This window comes from Arvicanthis niloticus, chromosome 8, assembly GCF_011762505.2.
Source record: "Arvicanthis niloticus isolate mArvNil1 chromosome 8, mArvNil1.pat.X, whole genome shotgun sequence".
NCBI classification, from domain to species: Eukaryota; Metazoa; Chordata; class Mammalia; order Rodentia; family Muridae; genus Arvicanthis; species Arvicanthis niloticus.
The window spans coordinates 50,368,170-50,389,529 of NC_047665.1; the positions used below are offsets into that span (position 1 = coordinate 50,368,170).

The 21,360-nt window shown below is 37.4% G+C and overlaps 1 protein-coding gene across 7 annotated transcripts in view; it reads right to left on the minus strand.

The window, feature by feature from the left end:
* Nucleotides 1–21,360, minus strand: part of Dip2c (disco interacting protein 2 homolog C) — a 395,546-nt gene that overhangs the window by 137,895 nt on the left and 236,291 nt on the right. For all 7 annotated transcript variants that reach the window (XM_076939382.1, XM_034510935.3, XM_076939383.1 and 4 more), the window contains 2 exons: nucleotides 3,768–3,893; nucleotides 287–496 (listed from right to left, as the gene is read on the minus strand). In XM_076939382.1, coding sequence (XP_076795497.1) covers nucleotides 287–496; nucleotides 3,768–3,893 — 336 coding nt within the window. The remainder of the gene's footprint in view (nucleotides 1–286; nucleotides 497–3,767; nucleotides 3,894–21,360) is intronic.

A 21,360-nucleotide genomic window follows, 5' to 3' on the forward strand; every position in this document is an offset into this window, starting at 1 on the left:
CAAGCTCTCCTAATGAACAAGATGCATTCTAACACCAACACAAAGCTAGCAGAATTCTTGCTATAAGAGACTGAGGTATTGAATAACCATAAGCAAGAGTTTCAGAAATACAGTGTAGCAACCCAAGAATCTGAAGGGTTTTTTCTTGTGTCCATTGGAATCTATAACTAGAGCATTCTGAGAGAACAAGCCAACACTCAATACTAACTCAGATAATGAAAAAAAAAAAACAAACTAGTCAAAGGCAAAGACACCCATCCCTCCAGGCTACATGCATCTCACTCACCTATGTGTGTCTGGGCCATGACATCTGCCAGCCGGTGTGCTGCCCCACTACCCCCACTCTGAGTGGAGGAGGAGGAGGTTGTTGATGTGGTAGAGCCATGGATGGCTTGGCTGATCCAGTGCTCCATATTGATGCTGCCCTGGCTAGAAGTGGGGGTTCCCTGGGAATCACCCTGCACTGAGCCTTCATCTTCTGAACCGGAAGAGGTATCTGTTTTAAAAAGAGATTCGACTTGTTAAACAGTGTAACAAAGATGCCCACCCCTCAGTCTCAGCCCCTTTCCACATACTACCAAGACACTAGCTTCAAAACAATTGCTTTTGGCTTCAAGCATTCTTGAAAAGTTATTCAGCTCTCCAAATACAATTTTTATATGTAGTAAGTTTCATAACTAAAATAACTTAAGTATGCTATAGGAAATTTATCTGGACATTGTACCTAGGCAAAGATGCTTGACTTTCTCAGTGTAACTATTTGGGAAGAAGCCAGTATCTTCTTTGTACACATACATGAAGTTACAGAATGAGGCACTGTTTTTAAAGACATGCTTGAGCTGCTTCCACAGGTTTACAAATAGTGTTGCTGTGAGTCTTTTGAAATAGTTTTCTGAACTATGACTTATTTTTAGGCTTAAAAATAAGTACAACATGCCTATGAGTTTCCTCAAATTTTGAGCTTTTAATGAAAAATGGCAGTTCAAGAAGAAGTCGCTTAAAGTATACACACCTTATCTTCGTCTCCATAATGTATCCACTTTGTGCTGTCTCCACCACTAGAGCTCAGTACATACTCAGAACATCACATTTTATGCTCAATAAGGTCTACTCACTTTTACAGCATTCATTTACTAGAAAATGTTCTCATATTTAGTTGGTTTATCTTTCTATATGAAAAAAAGATAACCTAAGGAAAATGTACATTATTCATGAAAACTAATAGATATATTGTCATTTAATATGTGTTCAGTTAGCAGTGATGGGGTAAGAATAAATAACTGCAGTGTTTGGTATCTAATCTGTAGGGTAAGAATGACTTAGGATCCCATCTAGAGAGGAGTTAGGTGATATAGTAACAAACAAGAGAGCTCAGAAATATCTAACAGGAAAGAACAGAAACAGCACCATTAAGAATAGTTGCACTATTTTGTTTAAAATATTAGAAAATTCCCTTTAGCATATAAGTTTTGTATAGTATTTATATAGAATGAAACTTAAAAATTTTATATATTTATTTTTAAGACTTTGAGAGGTATGTAAATGAGTACATCAATGACATCTACAAGCTCTTACAAAGAAATTCTTCATACGTCCCTTTCTAGTCAATCTTCCATTTCTTCCAACATCTCATACCACCTTTCAAGATAAAACTATGGCATAACATCCCTCTGGATATAGACACAAAATCCTCCACAAAATATTAGTTAAGTAAACAAGCAACATACAGGACAGGGGATCACTGTGACCAGGTAGTGGCTAGAACTGGACACTAAAGCCCACAATTAAAGTTAGTATTGAAAGGTGAATTAATATCACTAATACACTAAAGGAATGGCCACATGTAGTATCCTTATCACCGTATTTGATGACATCAAGATAAAAACATTCTACAAACTAAGAATATAAGGAAAATTTCCTCAAACTGTTAAAAGTCCATCAGTAAAAATCCACACCAAGGATTATATTTAGTAATAAATGACTAAAAGCATTCTCCTAAGGCTGAGAATGAGGCAAAGGAATCCTTATTAACTTCTAGTCACCCTTATTTAGAGGGTTATATATAGCCAGTGAAACAAACTGATAAAACTAAGTTATTAACACCCCAATCTAAAAAGAAGTGTCTTTATTCACAGATAGGTAGGAAACTAATACAAACCCTACAAAATTCTTGATAAATGGGCTCCTGGGCTCCTTGGTTACAGCAATGTGCTGCTACCAGATGGAAATAAGAGTTTCCATAGGACCTTCTTAGTTTCTGTGGGAGTGTGCTGTTATAAAAAGTGAGAGTAGTCAAGTGTTTTGGCTCCCTGTCTTCCAAGGGATCTCTCTCTCTTACACTCACTGTGCATACTGTACTAAGATGTTATCTAACGGACTGGAGCATAGCTAGAAAGCCCTCACCACAGGAAGCAACTATCATGCATCTTAACTTTCCTTTGACATATGTCAGCCTTTTAAAGTAATCTGCACAACAACAACTATTTTACTAGTCACATAAAACATAGTAATTTGAAAAAAAAAAAAGCAAACATGCCATTACTTTCAACCATTTTAGATGAAGAGTTTAGTTTGTCTGTGGACCAAATGGTGACTACTGCCTGTTTTTGTAAACTTTTACTGGGATACAGAACTTCCGTTCAGTGACACAGAACAAAGGCTGGTGTTACACCACAACAGCAACGGTGAAGAATGTAAAAGCCTAAAGAACTTAAAATACTGTATTTTAAATTTAAATTACACTCCACCAAGTAATAACCAGCAACTCCTGTTTCAGGATACCATCTCAACTGATTGACCAATTTGCTTGGTTTCTTCCACAATACAATAATATAGTATATTAATATTTTACAAATTTAACAATATGCATACACCTATCTAGCAGAAGATGTAACTTCAGTTGTAACTAAAAAATGTAATATATTCTGTATGGATAAATAATTGAGTAAACTTTTATAAGGCTTTGAGTAATTATAATTGAGTATTGATGAAAAGTCTAAAATACTTATTAATATAGGTACAAACATAACGATGTCAAAATTTTCCCTTACAAGTTACTTAGAAGTTGTTTTCAGAGTGTGGTCCACAATATTGTTACCTCCTGGGCATGTACCTGAAGGACTCTGTGCCAACACACTACAGACACTCTTGCACAAGTCACAAGAGCCAGGTTATATGATCAACTTATGTATATTCTTCAAGAAATGAGTGAATAAAGACTATGTGGTTATATACACACAATAGGCTTTTATTCAGCTGCAAAAAACCCAATAAAATAATGACATCTGCAAGAGAATGGATGGAGTAGAAGAGTTCATTGTGTTACAGAAATAAACCATACTACTCATAGAGGAACACTGCATGTTCCCATCCACCTTTAAAATCTAGATGTGGTGTGCATGTGTGTGTGTGTGTGTGTGTGTGTGTGTGTGTGTGTGTGTGATCTGAAAGAAGAAAAGAAGTTATAAGAGGAGAGGAAAAGATCTAAAGAGAGGGGAACAATACAGAGCAATGGGATATGTGTGATGTAAAAGGGAGCGAGTGATAAATTGGGAGAATGAAAGGGATAAATGAGAAGCACGGGGGATTAGAAGGACACTCAGGAGGATGAGCAATAACATTGTGCATGTGCAAATGCTGTGATGAGACCCATTATTTTGTATGATGATTTAAATTTTAAGACTAATATTGTTCAAATAGTTATCAATTAATTATAAGGCAGATGTGGCATACATTTAAGAAGCAAAAATATTGAAGTTGTTGCTCACCTGGGGGAGTGTAGGCATCCATGGAGGTCTGTACAACCAGGGATCTTCGTTTGGAAGGCATTGGTACTGCCATTTTCCTTTCTTTGTGTTTAGCAAGAGCTGCTTGGACAGCTTCTGTATGAACATCTAAAACCAAGAAAGAGCCCAATTATTCCAACACTTGGACCAAAGACACAAATCCAACCCTGTGTCCCTGTAGTACATTGGATCTTTGTACCTAAGCTCAGAAATAAATGGGTAAAGGAAAGCACAGTAGTTAGTTCCACCAGAATGAAATTCCCAGTGGAAAGATACATCAATTGATTAATTCACTCTATTAGAATTGAATCTATATAAACAAAATATTGGTGCCAAAATGCTTGTGGCTTTTCATAGAATGAATAGACCTTGACTATTACAGGTCACCTACCCAAGCTTGGTATCTCCTTCCAATATACTGTTAGAGGAGTTATGTAGGCCGTATAACTCACTACAGTCAGGAAGTGTAAGCTACAATCTAGGCACATTATTAAACATTTCATAAGTATTAACTGATAATATCATTTCCACAGATATTATTGAATGCCAATTCTATGTTTTCTTTTTCCACTACTAGGGATGGAAGGGAGGGTGCTGCACATGCTGGACAAAAACTTTACTCTGTAAGGCAGCATCTTACAAAGGGATTGGGGTAATGATACAGAAGCAAGCACTGAGTTTCGTGCAATTTTTGTTTTTTGCTATTATGTAAAAAATTGATTATTTATTTGATAAGAACTATAAGGTGTGCTGGGCGGTGGTGGCGCATGCCTTTAATCCCAACACTTGGGAGGCAGAGGCAGGAGGATTTCTGAGTTCGAGGCCAGCCTGGTCTACAGAGTGAGTTCCAGGACAGCCAGAACTACACAGAGAAACCCTGTCTTGAACAGCCAAAAAAAAAAAAAAAAAAAAAAAAAAAAAAAAAAAAAAAAAAAAAAAAAAAAAAAGAAGAAGAAGAACTACAAGGTATAATTCATTTTTATTGACAATAGATTTTTCCATTTTTTAAAAAAAGATTTATTTATTTTATGAGTGTTCAATCTGCATGTACACCTGCATGCCAGAAGAGGGCATCAAATCCCAGTGTAGATGGTTGTAAGCCACCATATATGGTTGCCGGGAATTGAACTCAGGACCTCCGGAAGAGAAGCCAGTGCTCTTAACTGCTGAGCCATTTCTCCAGCCTGAAAATAGATTTTTCTATACAATTTATTCTAGTTGAGGTTTCCTTTCCAACTCCTCCCAGTTCTCCTGTCTCCTCTCTCTCTCTCTCTCTCTCTCCCCCCCTCCCCCCCCTCTCTCACACACACACACGCACACGCACACGCTCACACACATAAAGAATACAAATAGCTATCTAAAACATATTAGTAAGATAAAAACAAAACAGAATAGGTCAAAACAAGCAGAAAAAAAGCCAAAGACAAAGCACAAGAAACATACAGATGCAGAAATGCATACTTCTACACACATAGAAATCCCATAAAAATACAACACCAGAAAAAATATATAAACACAAAAGACTTGTAAAGAAAATATATGTACAAATTATTATGAGACAAAGAACCCCCATAAATGCCACTGAGGTTTTTTGTGTGTGTGTGTATGTTGGCTCTCTGCTGCTGAGCATGGAGTCTGTCCTCAAGAATGGTTTGTACATCAAGTAAGACTCTATTGGAGAGAACTAATTTTTCCTTTGTAAGCAGTTATCAATTGGAGATAGCTTCTGGGTTAGGGATGGAGACTTGCTTTCTGTCCCAGCACTGTGACCCAATCGGGCTCAGACCTGTGCAGGCCCTATACTTGCTGTCCCTGTCTCCGAGTTCACATGTACATAAGCCCCACTGTGTCTGGAAGGCCTCATTTTCCTTGTGTCATCCATCCCCAGTAGCTCTACAGTCTTCCTGCCTCCCCTTCCACAGGGTTTCTTGTGTTTTGAGGAGAACTGGTGAAGAATCCCATTTAGAACTGAGTTTTCCTAGGTCTATCACTCTGCACATTGTCACACTATGAGCCTGTTTTTGTGGGTCTACTACAAAAGGAAGCTTCTTTAATGATGGCTGAACATCATTTTATTGCTACCTTACTTCAGCAGAAAACTAGCATTTGGATTGTCCCCAGGTCCCTGGCCTCTCTAATCTCAGGTTCTTGGCCACCCCAGCAGTATAAAGGATGGGTTATATCTCACTAAATAGGCCTTAAATTCAATCAGATATTACTTGGTGTCTTAGTTATGACTTCTATTGCTTCTATGAAATACCATGACCAAGCAGCAAGTTGAGGAGGAAAAAGTTTATTTGGCTTACAATTTCATAGCACTGTTCATTATCAAAGGAAGTCAGGGCAGAAACCTGAAGCCAGGAGTTGATGCAGAGGCCACAAAAGGATGCTGCTTACTGGCTTGCTCAACCTTCTTTCTTATAGAACCGAGAACCACAAGTCCAGAGTTGGTACCACCCAGAATGGGCTGTCTCCCTCCCCAGCTAATTAAGCAAATACCCTACAAGCTTGCCTACAGTCCAATCTTATAAAGGCATTTTCTTTGTTTTCTCAAGATGGGGTTTCTCTGTTTAACAGCCCTGACTGCCTTGGAACTCACTTTGTAGACCAGACTGGCCTCAAACTCAGAGATCTATCTGCCTCCTGAGTGTTAGGATTAAAGGTATATAGCACCATGCCCGTGTTGGAGGCATTTTCTTTATTGAGGTTCCCTCCTCTCAGATGACTTTAACTTGTATCAAGTTGACATAAAACTATCCAGCACAGTTTGTTACTCCTAGGAGCTTTGTGCCACTAATATACCAGCACATCATACGAGGAAGTCACCCTCGTAGCTCAAAGGGTTTGCAGCTGGGTTGGTCTTTACTGTTCTCTGGCAACATGGAGACAGTACCTTCCAGTACCATGAACACTAGTTAGGAGAGGCAAAGGCTCTAAGTAGGCACCAGCTTGAAATCTGTGTGCTAATGAGTTGTGTAGGTGCTGAATTCAGTTTCCATCACTTCATGGAGAACAAATAATAGCTTTGAAAATAATCTCAGTTATTTGGAGGTCCTTCAGGCAACAACTCAATTGGATGTAACCCATTCCTGGAACTGGAGGTTTCATTTGTTGACAAGAGATGTCTACTTGGGCTTTTGTCTCCCCATTATTTGGTGATTCTTTCACATAAGTACATGTATCAAGGTGCTTCTATTAGGTTTCCATTTAACCACTGAAATGGTCCTTAGTTTTAGTTGTCCCTCCCCATTTACCCTCCCTCACTTCCCTCTCCCGCCCATTTTGATCCCTCCTGTTCCACTCCCTGACCCCATACATCCACAACTATCTATTCTATTTTCCCTTTCTAGGGAGACCCAGCTCCTCACCTCTAACACACATGCATGCACACACCTGCACACACTCACCTGGACCCTTTCTCAATACCTAGCTTCTGTGACTTATATGGACTGTAGCCTGTTTATCGAAGACTTAACAGCTAACATGCACATATAAGCAAATGCAATACCATGTTGATATTTTTGGGTCTGGGTGACCTCATCAAGGATGATTTTGATCTCTAGTTCCATTCATATACCAAACAATCATGATTTCATTTAATAGCTGAGTAATATTTCATTGTGTAAATGGACCACATTTTCTTTAACTATTCTTGCACTAACAAATATCTTGTCTGTTTCCTATTTCCGGCTATTATTAATAGAGCAGCAATGAACAAGGCAGAGCCAGTGTTCCTGTAGTCAAATGTATAGTCCTTTGGGGATAATGCCTGTCGTAGTCACTGTTTTATTGCTGTGAAAAGACAACATGACCATTGTAACTCTTACAAGAGAAACATTTAACTAGGAGCTTACAGTTTCAGAGACTTATTTATCCATTAGCATTGAGGTAGGGAGCATGGTGGTGGTGGGCATGGGGCTGGAGCAGTAGCTTAGAAATCCACCCCAATCCACAGACAGCCAGAGCCTGGGTCTGGTATGGGCATTTCAAACCTCAAAGCCCACTCCCACTGACACACTTCCTAATCCTTCTAATGCTATCAATGAATTCTGCTGCTGGGTGAACAGGCATTCAAATAAATAATTTCATAGGGGTAGAGGGTTTATTATTCACACCACCACAATGCTGGAAGAGTTACATGGCTAGATCTTGAGGTAGATCTATTCCCAGATTCCTGAGGAACCACAATACTGATCTCCATAATGGCTTTACAAGCTTATAATCCCACCTAGAACAGATGAGTGTTACTTTTACTGTACATCTTCAACCACCTCTTATATGTTTTATTGATCTTAGCTATTCTCATTGGTATAAAAAAATCTCAAAGTAGTTTTGATTTGAATTGCCCTTATGACTAAGCATGTTGAACATTTAAGTGCTTCTAAGTCATTTATGTTTCCTCTTTTGACAATTCTCTGTTTAGATCTATACCTTATAATTTAGATTATTTAGGTTTTGATATCTACTTTAAGGGTTTTTTTTTTTTTTTTGGTAAATGTATTTTGAATATTAGTCCTCTATCAGATGTAGAGTTGGTGGTAAAAATCTTTTCCCACTCTGTAGCTTGATGCTTTGTCTGAATGATGGTATTCTTTGCTTTGCACAAATGTTTCAGTTTCATGAGGTCCCATTTATTAATTGTTGATCTTAGTGTCTACACTACTGGTGTTCTTTTTAGGATGTCTTCTCCTATAGCAGCCAGTTCAAGCATATTCCCCACTTTATCTTCTATCAAGTTCATGTATCTGGTTTTATGTTGATGTCTTTGATCTATTTGTGCTTGAGTTTTGTGCAAGGTGGTAAGTATGGATCTATTTGTATTTTTCTACATGTAGACATCCAGCTTAACTATCATCATTTGTTGAAGATGCTGTCTTTTTTCCCTGTATGTATTTCTAGCATATATATATATATATATATATATATATATATATACACACATATATGTATGTATGTATATATATGTGTGTGTATATATATATGTATGTATATGTATATTGCACATACACACATACACACACACACATAAAATCAAGTGTCCACAGGTGTGTGTATTTATGCCTTGGTCTTCAGTTTGATTCTATTGGTCAACATGTCTGTTTTAATGCCAAGAGTATGCTGTTTTATTACTGTAACTCTGTTGTATAACTCGAGATTGGAGATAGTAATATCTCTAGCAGTGCTTTACCATTTAGGATTGTTTTAGCTATACTATATTTTTGTGTGGATGTGTGTTTCATATGAAGATGAAAACTATCCTTTTAAGTTCTGTAAAGAATTGTGTTATAATTTTGATGGGGATTGCACTGAATTTGTAAATATCTTTTGTAGAATAGTCAATTATACTGCATTAATCCTCCTAATCCATGAGCATGGAAAATCTATCTTTTGATATATTCTTCAATTTCTTTCTTTAGAGACTTGAAGTTTTTATAATACAAGTCTTTCACTTACTTTGGTTAACCCCAAAACATTTTAAGACTATTGTGAAACATACTGTTTCATTGATTTTATTCTCATTTTGTCATTTTTATATAGGAAGGCTATGAACACCTGTGTGTTAACTTTATATCCTGCTGTTTTGTGAAAGTATTTATCAGCTATAGTAAGTTCCTGGTGGAAATTTTGTGGTCACTTATATATCTATCACTACAAATAAAGGTACTTTGATGTCTAGCTTACCTATCTGTATCCCCTTGATCTCCTTTAGTTGTCTTACTGCTCTAGCTAAAGCTATTTAAGAGGTATGAAGAGAGTGGACAGCCTTATCTAGTTCCTGATTTTACTAGAAATGCTTTGAGTTCCTCTTCATTTAGGTTGATGATGAGCTTTGCATGCTGCAAAATTCTAAGGTAAGACAGACAGACAACCAGCTAGGGCAGAGAACTCATGAAAGATAGAACCCAGAGGCACAGAGTGGCTAGTCTGAATTGTGAGGCCAGAGAAGTACTTTTGAAGAGTACAAATAAAGATTATTTCTAGAGCACATAAAAATACAGATTCTGGGCACTAAACTGCACACAGAATGTGTTGGCTAAGAGAATGAAGACCAGGGGCCAAGAGAAGGAGGATCAAGGCATATCCAGTGTACATCCCATTTTAAGTAGAACAGAAAACAAGTTTCTAAGAAGGCAAAGGACATGGTCCGACTTTTTTCTCTTCACTTTTTTGGTGGCATCCTTCTGGAAGATGCATTTAAGACAGATGAAGGGAGGGAGAAAGAGAAGGAGGGAGGGAGAGAGGGAGGGAAAGAGGGAGGGAGAGAGGGGACTTCTTATTTCCATTGTAGCAAGGAGCAAAGGTTATAAAACTTAAGAGCTATTATCTGAAGACAGGTGTGACTAACTCCAAGGACGTCACCACCCATCTACAACTCCCCCCACACACAGTGGTTTAGCCATTAGTCTGAAGATCAGGTTCCTTTCTTCACATCTCCCTTGAACTCCACATAAGCAATCCAGATTTTTACTGGAGGCCTCATTTTACATTTAGAGCAGGACTCAGCCAATTCTAACCTCAGACTCTTCTTGTAAATTATTTCATTGGCACACAGTCACACTGCTTATCCAGTCCATGGCAGTGGTTCTCAACTTTCCTAATACTGCAACCCTTTCATACATTTCCTCAAGTTGTGGTGACCTCCAACCATAACATTATTTTCATTGATACTTCATATTGTGATTTTGCTACTGAACAGTGTCTCAGTTCCTAAGACTATTGGATATACATGTTTTCTGATGGTTGTGACCAACAAGGTAAACGTCACTGGTCTATGGCTACTGCACACCATAGGGAGAGGGCAGACAGGCACCATGATGCTCTAGAGAGCCTCAAGTATCTTTGCCCTTTAGAGAAAACATTTGCTAATCTCATGTTAAGGTTATTATATTAAATGTCATGCACAATTAGCTTATTACAGTGCTAATAGCTTTCAGTATTTGTGTTCACTGTTTTCTCATCAATTAGAGTCAGTACCATGAGATAATCTAGTTATCAAGTCATTATTCTTCTTATGTTCTCAGAACAAAAAGCCAATAAATGAAGGCCATGGATTCATGATGTACCTGAAGTTTTCAAAGAGAGTCAAAGAGGTATTAATTTTCTTCAAGTGCACCATTTTTTTGGTATCTTTCTTTTAAAACTTATTGATTATAACCTGCAACTTGAAGAAAATCCTCAAAGGAAACAGAAATCCTATGTAATTTTATCATGATTGATGAACTATTTATACTTCTCCCTGAAACATTCTCCTCTCTTTTCTCTTCATGGATCACCCCAGTACTGTATGAAAGTAAGTTCTAGAAGATATATCACTTATACCTAATAATATTTCTATTTATTTCTTAAAAACAAATATTTCCTTTTACATGACACTTGTTTTCAAAAAAAACCTGTAAATTTAACAATGACATTTTTGTCTTCCTAAATATGATCTCTATCATGAAAATAGACATGCTCTGTCAGATTAAATTTCTTGTCCTTCAGTCTGAAAGTCTCTCAGCTTCTGTTTTCTATAATCCAGACATTTTAAACAGGAAAGCCACTCTCTTCACTTGCACTGCTTTTTGGGGATTAGATTCAGAGTGTGGTTGCCAACAGCAACATCACAGAGTAATTCATCCTCCAAAGGTGAGTGTGACATTGGTCTTTTTGTACAGTGATGTCCACCAAATTCTTCTATAGAAAAGATCCTGTTTCCCACTGTAAATAAGAAATAATCTGGAGCTGGCTGAGCAGCCTAGAAATCCCAGCTATTCAGGATGCTAACGTAGAAGCATCACAAGTTCAAAATCTGCCTTAGCTTTACACTGAACTCAAAGCTAATCTGAGTTTAATGAGACCCCAAGACAAAACAAAACAAACAACAAAAACCCAGAAGCTATAGCCCAGTCATGAAAAACTTGTAAGAAGTGCACCAGGTTCAATTACCAGTATGCCATCACCTGACTAGTAAAATAATCTACTAAGGGATACTTTGAAACTGTGGATATATTTTTTTAAAAAATCAATTGGTCAATTTTTCTACCTACCTAGGCAAAAGAAAGATATAAATTAAAACAAGTTAACCACGTTTAAAATGTGGGGCTTTTTTCTATACTGTATTTGTTTTTAGTTGTTGCTGCTAAAACTCTCAGACAAACCTGGGGTGAAGGTCTACACACATATAATATTTACACATAAGTATTACTTATTAATTGTAAAAATATTTTAAAGATTCCTGAAAAGTGAGTATTTTACAGAGAAAAGTGATTACATAGGTTAGCTCAGGTTAAGGAGTAAAAACCGCCCAACCATTCTTACAAAAAAAAAAAAAAAAAAAAAAAAAAAACCTTTTATATTTTTTATTTTTTTATGGTTAAATAAAATTTTATTGGATATTTTATTTATTTACATTTCAGATGTCATCCCCTTTCCCCATTTCCCCTCCCTAGAAGCCCCTATCCCATCCCCCCTCCTCTGTAATGCTTTTATATCATTTTGATTACATGCATGTAAAAATGACTTTTACAATTGGAAATTCTGAGACTACACATCATTGCAGGATACCACTTCACCAAGGAGAGGTAAGTGGGCCCTGTGGGAATGATGGGTGAGGACTGATATGAGTCTCTGCAATCAAAGACTGGTGACACTGACAAACCCAAACGTTTTGAAAGATTGAATTTCATTCCATGCTACATTAAGTTACTCCTATTAAATATAAGTCACTCCAGCAATAAGTAAAAATCATTTGATTACACAAGGAAAGTGTGGCCTACATCATTACGGATTTTTTTCATAAGACTTTAAACAGCTTCACACAATTTTACTAGGCTCTTACCATGCAACTGAGAGAAAATAATAAGACAATTCAAATCACAAAGACACCAATATTCCCTTGTTAGACAAAGTTCTTCATAATAAATGAGGCATGTGAAGAACCTCACTTACAGTTGAGCTACAAGTCTCAGGAACAGAAACAAGAAATACATACTGTGGCCATCATAACAAGGACAGATTGTTTCTAGCCAAGTCAAGCAATATATAAAACTAATAAAGTAACTAAATTTTAAAAATCTATTTTAAGGTGTGCTAATGGGTCAGTGAGTAAAGATATATACCACCAATTCTTCAATCTAAGATTGATCTTCAGGATTTACATGGTAGAAGGCAAGAACCTACTCCCATAAAATCGTCCTCTGGCCTCTATATGCATGTCATTAAATGCCTAAACACAAAATAAATCCACTGGACCATATACATTAAAATATTTTCAATAACAGCAAATATAAATTGTACTTTAACAATCAGCATTTTAAAACATCAAAAAGAGATTTCAATTATTATGAACAATAATTATGAGGAAAATGAAAGTATCTCCTCCTCAAACTGTCTGATCCCTGTAGATCCCTTCAACAGCACATGAATCCCATCTCTATATGGCACAAGGGACTCAAAAGTAACTTTCTAGAACTGAAGAGAGCCTCTCGAGCCTGCAGCTTCATTATGGCCCACAACATTCTATGCAAAGCAGAGTAGAAATATTTGAAACAGATTTTTTCTCCATGCATTAAGATGTTGCAAAGAGTTGGCTAATTCAAATCAAACCTCAGCTACTCAAACTAAACAGGAGTATTGACTAATAATCTGGAATAGTAACCAGATAAGAAAATAGACCTCTGAGACAAGACCAGTTTAAAAAGATGCCAGTGTGAAAAGAGACCACAGCCATGTCAGTACATGACTTTCCTTCCAGCTGCACTTCTCCCCTTTGTTCTTGTCCAGAAAGTTGAATATATTTCTAACAACTAGAAAGGAAATGCCCACTATCATCCCTGGGGAAGGTGTGCAAGAGTCTGCCTTAAAATGCTGTAGATTGGTGATGTTTAATGATTGGCTCTAGATTCACTTTCAAGGCAAACCTCTGGCCATGTATGCTAGAGATTTTCTACTTGAGTTAACTTGTATGGGAAGAAGAACCTCTAAATGTGGGTGGCACCATTCTATGGGTTATATTGCAGTAGCTGGGTCCCAGACTGCAAAAAAGTCAGTTTGCACAGTGCGGGCTTTCATTGTCCTCTGCTTCTTGACCATGGACACACTGGGACCAGACCTTTCCAGCCATGGCGGACTATATATCCCCTCAAACTATAAGCCAAAATAAATCCTTTCCTAAATTGCTTCTTGCTAGCTATTTTGTCACAGCAACAAAAAAAAGTGACTGGTATAATGTAACAACCAGTGTCAAACCCTGAAGGAGATAAGTATATATGGTGTGTGTGTGTGTGTGTGTGTGTGTGTGTGTGTGTTGTGAACCATAATGAAGCTGCAGGCTCGAGAGGCTCTCTTTAGTTCTAGAAAGTTACTTTTTAGTCCCTTGTGCCATATAGACATGGGGCTCATGTGCTGTTGAAGGGATCTACAGGGATCAGACAGTTTGAGGAGGAGATAGTTTCCTACTTACACTTTCATCTTAGGGCAAGTCTGGAACTCCGGGTTTGGGCAAATGAGAACTTGATGGTGGATGCTCTGTGTTTGTCTCCAGAAGGTGTGAGAGCCAGGGGATAACAGGAGGCCCCCAGACACCAGCCAGTCTCAGTACCCTGGACCCAGGGAATAAGAAGCACTGTGTAGACATGTAAAGCTGGAAAGGGTGGGTGTTACCTGAGATATAGGGTGAACCCCACCAAAATTCTCAAAGAACACATATGATTAAAAACTTTGAGAACAATATGGTAATATGATAAATGGGTTGCTACAAAATATATCTTCCTTTTATCTTCATGAGTTTATGAATGAAGTTTACCAGCTGTGATACATTTGAAACCCATTAAAGGACTTGATTAAGTGCCCCACAAGATCTTAATTAAAATGTTCTTGATGCAGTTTTTCATCCACATGAATTAAAAACTAGATGAGAGGCTGTGAAAGGGAAATGATGAAGAGAAAAAATAAACCTCATTCATGTGAAGGTACTGACAGATGATAAGGTTCAGTTTACAGAGATGTCACAACATCTTTCTAATGAAAGTCTGTAATGTCCACAAGACTTTAACAGGGCCTGCTGATCATATGAGACACACAGACCATGTTATGAGTTCCAATTGTATGTTAGAAATATGAATGCCTACAAACACAAAACCCCCAGGAAAATAACCTTGATTCTAGGTATGCACTTTGCTGCAGAATATAACTTCTTATTTTTAAATGTGAATACTCATGAGTACCAAGAGGTGGCCAAAAGCGAGGAACTGATAGCCTACAACATCAGAGAAATGAAAAAATTACTTTGGGGTAGATACCAAAGGTGCCCTTAATATAGCACCACAGCAAGCAAGCAAGCAAGCAAGCAAGCAAGCAAGCAAGCAAGCAAGCAAGCAAGCAAGCAGCAGCTTAGTTATAATCCAGGTACTAAATAAAACAGGTTTCAAAGAATCAAGGAGAGCTCCCACAGAGATCTCCCATAAACAATACTGATTTCAAGCTTTTAGTAGCATGGACTTTAGTGCTCTGAGAAAAATGTGTTGAGCTCTGTGATGAGTAAAAGAATTTGGAAGCCCTGCAAAGACACAAGGATCAAGAATTAAAGTCACTGCTAATGAACCACACTCTGCTATCCTCTATAAACAACTAACCCAAATCTGTAAAGGGGTGATATCCACTGTTAGCAGACAACATCATGGAAGTTGTCTTTTGACCCAGATGACAGCAGATCAATAGTGAGCTCTTTCAGTGATACAGAGCCTATCTTTTATTTTCTGTGCTCTTGCCAGCTGTAATGGTTTATAGTTTATTCACTTTAGTGGCTTTCCTTCTATTAATAACCCCAAAGCATCCAAATAAAGACCCTAAATGATTTAAGGCCAGCTTCACACAACTCTAAATTAGCAGATCACTATTGTTAGCAAACAATTTGTTAGGAACATCTTATATTTATAGCATCAAGCAATCATACTAAAAAAAATTTCTTTAGCAGAACTTCACCAAGTCCTGGAAACAATAAATGTCTTTGCATGCCACACAGTACTTGAGGAAAAGGCACCGGTGTCTCCATGAGCAAGTTTATTAAAAGCTTTAGTGATACAGCAAAATGTTGGGTAACCCTGGATCATTTGTCTCCCATTTCCTGCAAACATCTCTTCCTAAAACAATCACTATAGGTAGGTGACTGGTTTGTAAATCAATTCAATCAGACCCCACTTCTCCAATGGGGTTAGAAGATGGACATTTCTGACTTCTGACAATTTCTCTACCTTACTACATTCTCTAGTAAACATTCAAAGTTTTTTTTCATTTAGTCTTGAGAAAGAAGGTACCAAAAAAAAAAAAAAAAAAAAAGCTAGTAATAGAAAAATACATCTATTTCTGTAGAAATACCAGGATCAACAACTCAGGCTTTGGTGGGGAAATACTGGTTCTATTGGTTACCACCTGGATTAACTTTAACTTAACTTAAAATTAAATATGTTTTGTTGTTGTTGTATTGTGTTTTAAGGCAGCGTACCAATATATAATCTAGGCTGGCTTCTAACTCTGGGTAATTCTCCTGCCTTCCAAGTGTTGGGATTATAGTTGTGCACCCCATACAAGGCTTTAATACATTTTTTTTAAAGAATACAGTTTTATCATCTATAAAGTAAGAATACCATCACATAGCTGCTGAGAGAATACATAAAATACACAAAGCAAAACCATGGTTACCAGTTGCACATTAAATACAAGGTGACAGCTGCCTTCATCAATATTTTGAGGCAAAGGGATTATTCTATTAAGTGTGTAATACTTAAGAGGTACAGAGAGATTAGGTTGCTGACTGGCTCCACCAGATCTTCATACAATGCATCATAAACTCCTGGAGCAAACTACTGTGGAACATATGACAGTTGTGCTGCACATGTGATGAACAGTCACCCAAATTATGTAGATGTTCTGGTCTAACCACAGACTGTAATAAAAATCTATGAGCCGAATGTGAACAGCAAGGACTTTGTTTATCTCTCTATATGAACAGTGAATGACATACCAGACCGTTTACCTACAGGCTCTGATCTAGAATTCTGAAGTCAAATTCCCCAAATCACTCCACAAAAAACAACCAAGGATATAGGTTATTTCTATTCATGAGACTCTCCATATCAAAAAGGTTAAGTAAGATCACTGATCAGTAAAAGTCAGGAAATAGACAAATATTCTTAAAACAAAGAGCATATAACTCTTTTGGAATTTTGAATTTTGTTTGAGACAGAACCTCCATATGTAGCCCAAATTCACATAAAAGCTGAGAGACTGAGGTAGGTAGATCACATGTGCCAGGAATGAAGATGTTTAACAACACACTTGTCAATACTGTCTCATTCTGAAAATAACTAGTATCAAATATTATCATCGGATACAATCTCAATTAAGTATGATACATTGTCGGCTATTAATAAGAGAATTCTGGTAAATTATTAAATAACACACATGCTATTAAGTGCACACTTGGTGTTAATTGGTGTGTTGAATAACATGATATGTGAATAACAGTGTAAAATAACATGAAGATACCAGTGTACTGTCATACATGATAGCTTTCACTGCCCCTTAAACCCTGGGCCTTGGCCGTTCACTCCTCTTCTCCTCTTCATCCTCCTCCTCCCACTCAAATCCCTGTCAATTCCAGACATTTTATTACCCTCTCCAGTTGTACATTTTCTATAACACATAGATAGATTCACAGGATACCTGACATTTTCAAGGTGATTCTTTCACAGTAATACATCTTTAGTGTCATTAGTTTCTTTTCATGGATTGATATTTCACTTGTTTTAATCACCAGCAATATATTGTCTGATGTATTTTAAAATGGATAAAAATATACCATGGTTTCTTCCAATTTTATCCATCAAGAAAAAATTTGCTGTGAACACTGGTTTTCCAGTTTGTTTTTTTTTTTATTTGTTTTTTATAATCATATCTTCAACTCCTTTGAATAGACACCAGAGAGTATAACTTTATAAAAACTACCAAACTATCTCCTTAAATGACTATATAATTATACATCATCACCAGCAATGAGAGTCTCTGTTGCTCCATGTCTTTCCTCTCCTTGAATTTTCAATATTTTGATAGTATTCCCTGATGACATACACTGAACATCTTCTCCCATGCTTGATTGACCATCAGTGCATCCCTTTGGGGAGATGTCTACTTATATCTCTGTCTCTAACTTGGTTGCTTTCTTACCCTTTTAATAGCCTGGCTATTAGTTCTTTATCACTTATCATTGAATGGTTAAAAGAAACTCAGATCTCTGGACTATCTTTTATTATATTTGGGCACAGGCTTCTTTTTTTTTTTTTTTTTTTTTTTTACAAAGTTTTTTTTTTCTTTCTTTTTTCTCCTTTTTCTTCTTAAAGAACTATTGGTTTATTTTATGTATAGAAGTACACTGTCTTCAGACACACCAGAAGAGGGTGTTAGATTCTATTATAGATGGTTGTGAGCCACCATGTGGTTGCTGGGAATTGAACTCAGGACCTCTGGAAGAGCAGTCAGTGCTCTTAACCACTGAGCCATTTCTCCAGCTCCCTGGGCACAGGCTTCTAATTTCAGTTGAACCCAGGTCTTAGTTGCTCCTTTTGTAGAATGTGCTTTTGGTATGTTATCTAAAATTTACCACTAGTTTTCAACACATCAGAAATACACAGAATTGACACTACAAACACTTCTGTATTAATGTTCATTTTGATTAGAGACCTGTCTGCTCCTGGCAGCTTCCTGTCTTGGATTCCAAGAAGAAATTGAGCATCTTTGGAGTTATTCCAATTGTGGTGAGACAGCCACTAGGCAAGAATTGCCTCTTTCCATCTACAGACAAATACTGTCCAGAAAAGGACACACTTGCAGAATAGTCGACTGATTATATCTGCCAAGACAGAGTAATCAGCCCTTAATAATTCTGCATCACTAGGTCTGTCAGATGATCCTGGGCCAGAAGGCTGAAGATCAGATGCTCCAACATTCTGTAGTATAAGGACTGTCCAGGTGTCCAGTGGTCTCTACAAATTGGCTATGTTTTAGAAGCTATGCTTTGTGCTTCCCATAATTTCAGTTAACTCAGTCATTCTGAAGACCTATAGTCTCATAGCCAATCCTTGCTATTTACTTTGAGAGAAAAGATTTGAGAGGATGGTTTTCAGCTGACATTCATTCTAAAGCCAAGAAAAAAAAAAGCCAGGTTCAGAACTAAGTCTTTTATTTAGGAGAGATGACAGAGGTTCTGGTTAGTCAACAAAATGATGGACTGGGTATTAGGTCTATCTTGCACCTTACTGACATAAATTAGTATAGTTACGCTCTAACTGTATTTTGAGAGAAAAGTTTTATTTTAACAGGAAGGGTGATATGTAGGAGGAGCTAAGGTGGGAGGAGTACAGAGAGAAGGAGTAAGGAGAGAAGAAGAAGGAGAGGAGGAGCTAGGTGATGAGAGAGAAAGAGACAGGGGGGCCAGACATGGAGGCGGATATTCACATGTCTCTGCCAGTCAAAGATAGTTGATATATCTAGATTGGGTATTAGGTTACACTTCTGACTGATATTGAGCATTACCAAACTTATAAAGCCTTTGGTTGACATTAAAAAATTGTATAAAAGCAAAAAGGAGAAGAGGGTATAGGATAAGGGTTTTCTAGGGAGGGGAAATTGGGAAAGGGGATGGCATCTGAAATGTAAATAAAATATCCAATAAAAAAATAAAATTTTAAAACAAAAAAACTCAAAAAAACCAAACACAAAAACAAACAAACAAAAAAACAAAAACAAATGACAGAGGAGGAGGGGAAGCCTATGTGAGCAGGTAGTGTGTGAAAGACTGACCCCCCTGGGGAAAACGCTGGGAACTAGAGTTTGCAGTCAGTGTTCTTGAGAAGTTAGCTGGGGGCTCTCAAATGACTGACTCCTGAGGGAGGGGCAGAGAGTAGAGATTAGGGAGTTGCTGCCATTGAAAGAGTTAAAAAATTTTAAACCTTCCACAGATGGAGTCAAGAGTGTAGATCAGCTTGTTCTGCACTCTGGGTCCTAGGAAAGTAACTATCCACAAGACAAAATAGATAAGATAGGAGTTCAGAGCTGAGAGTTTAGGTCAGCGTGACCGTGCACCATGAGTACCAGGAACTAAAAACTGACCATAAGATAGATTAAATAGGGTTTGAGCTGGGAGTTCAAGTTAGGGTGCCTGTGCACCCTGGATACCAGAAACAGAACTAACCACAAGACAAATTAGATAGGATTTGATTCCTAATATGACCATTTCTTGAACCTGTCACGGAAGCTGAACACTGGACAGGTGCTTTCTATAGATACTTAAATCATGATATCCCCCCTCGTTTCCCTGGGTTGTGGTTCTTCCTTTAAAAGCTCTATCTCTTCTCTAAGTGGTCGTCATACTTCATTGCTTGCCTCTGCATAGGACAGGCTTGAAGTGCGGCCTCAACACATTGAAATCAAATATACCTTGTGTTAATTTCATCAAAAAAAAAAATAAAATTTACCACTAAACTGAAGTTCACCTCAATTTCCCCCATGCTGTCTTCTGGGAACATTTATGTTGTTCAGCTTAGACCTAAAGTCACAGTCTAGAAGCACTTTGTGGTTTTTGTTTCATTCCTATACATGTGCAGTTGTTCCACCATCATTTGTTGAAAGGATCTTCCCCATCACTGGTGCATTCTGGGCTGCCTATGCTGCTCCATTGGCTAACACATTGGCTCTGTTCTCATTTAGTTTCACAGTAGGTTATGGACTCCTATGTACTATTCCTATCTCTCCTACACTGTTCTGTGTTGGATTCCCACACTCCTATGTGAACTTAAGAATAAACTTGTTGACAACAATGATGAGGATGACAACAACAATGGATCTCTAATACCCTCTTCAAAGATGTATGTGATTGGAATCATATTTAACATGTCAATCAAGTCAGATGATCTTTGGCTTTCTTTTGGTTCTGGGGTTCAAATATGGGGTCTTGAATATGCTGGGCAAGGGCTCTACCATTGAGACAAATTCCTAGCCTTATACAGGAAGTTATTTGAAATGGTATCTGAATTTATTAATGTCTTTTTAAAACATCAGGGTGGGGCACATGCTATCTGATAATGTACCTAAGAGAACTGGTTCTCTTCTTCCACCATGTGGATTCTTGTGCTCAAGTCAGGCCGTCAGGATTGGTGGCTTTACCTGAACTCAGTTTTAAAACAGTATCTTGTTGTAGAGCCCACTCTGTCCTTTAGATCCCAATCTTCCTATCCTGACTTCACAAAATTTGTGATCATAGGTATGTAATGCTATACTTGGCATTTCTCTGTCATTGCCATTTTCCTCATATAGATAGATCTTTTAGTGTTTCCTTAGCATTATACCTACATACCTTATATTTTAGTGCTAATGTTAGAATGTTTAAAAAATTCAATTTCTAAAGGTTCATAAAAGAGAAGTTTGCTCTTACATCCTGCAATCTTGCATTTTAATCAGCTACAGGAGCATCTTTCTAATGTTTGAGTCTTTGTGATTTCTACATACAATCGTGTTACCCAGGGTTATATAATTTATCTTT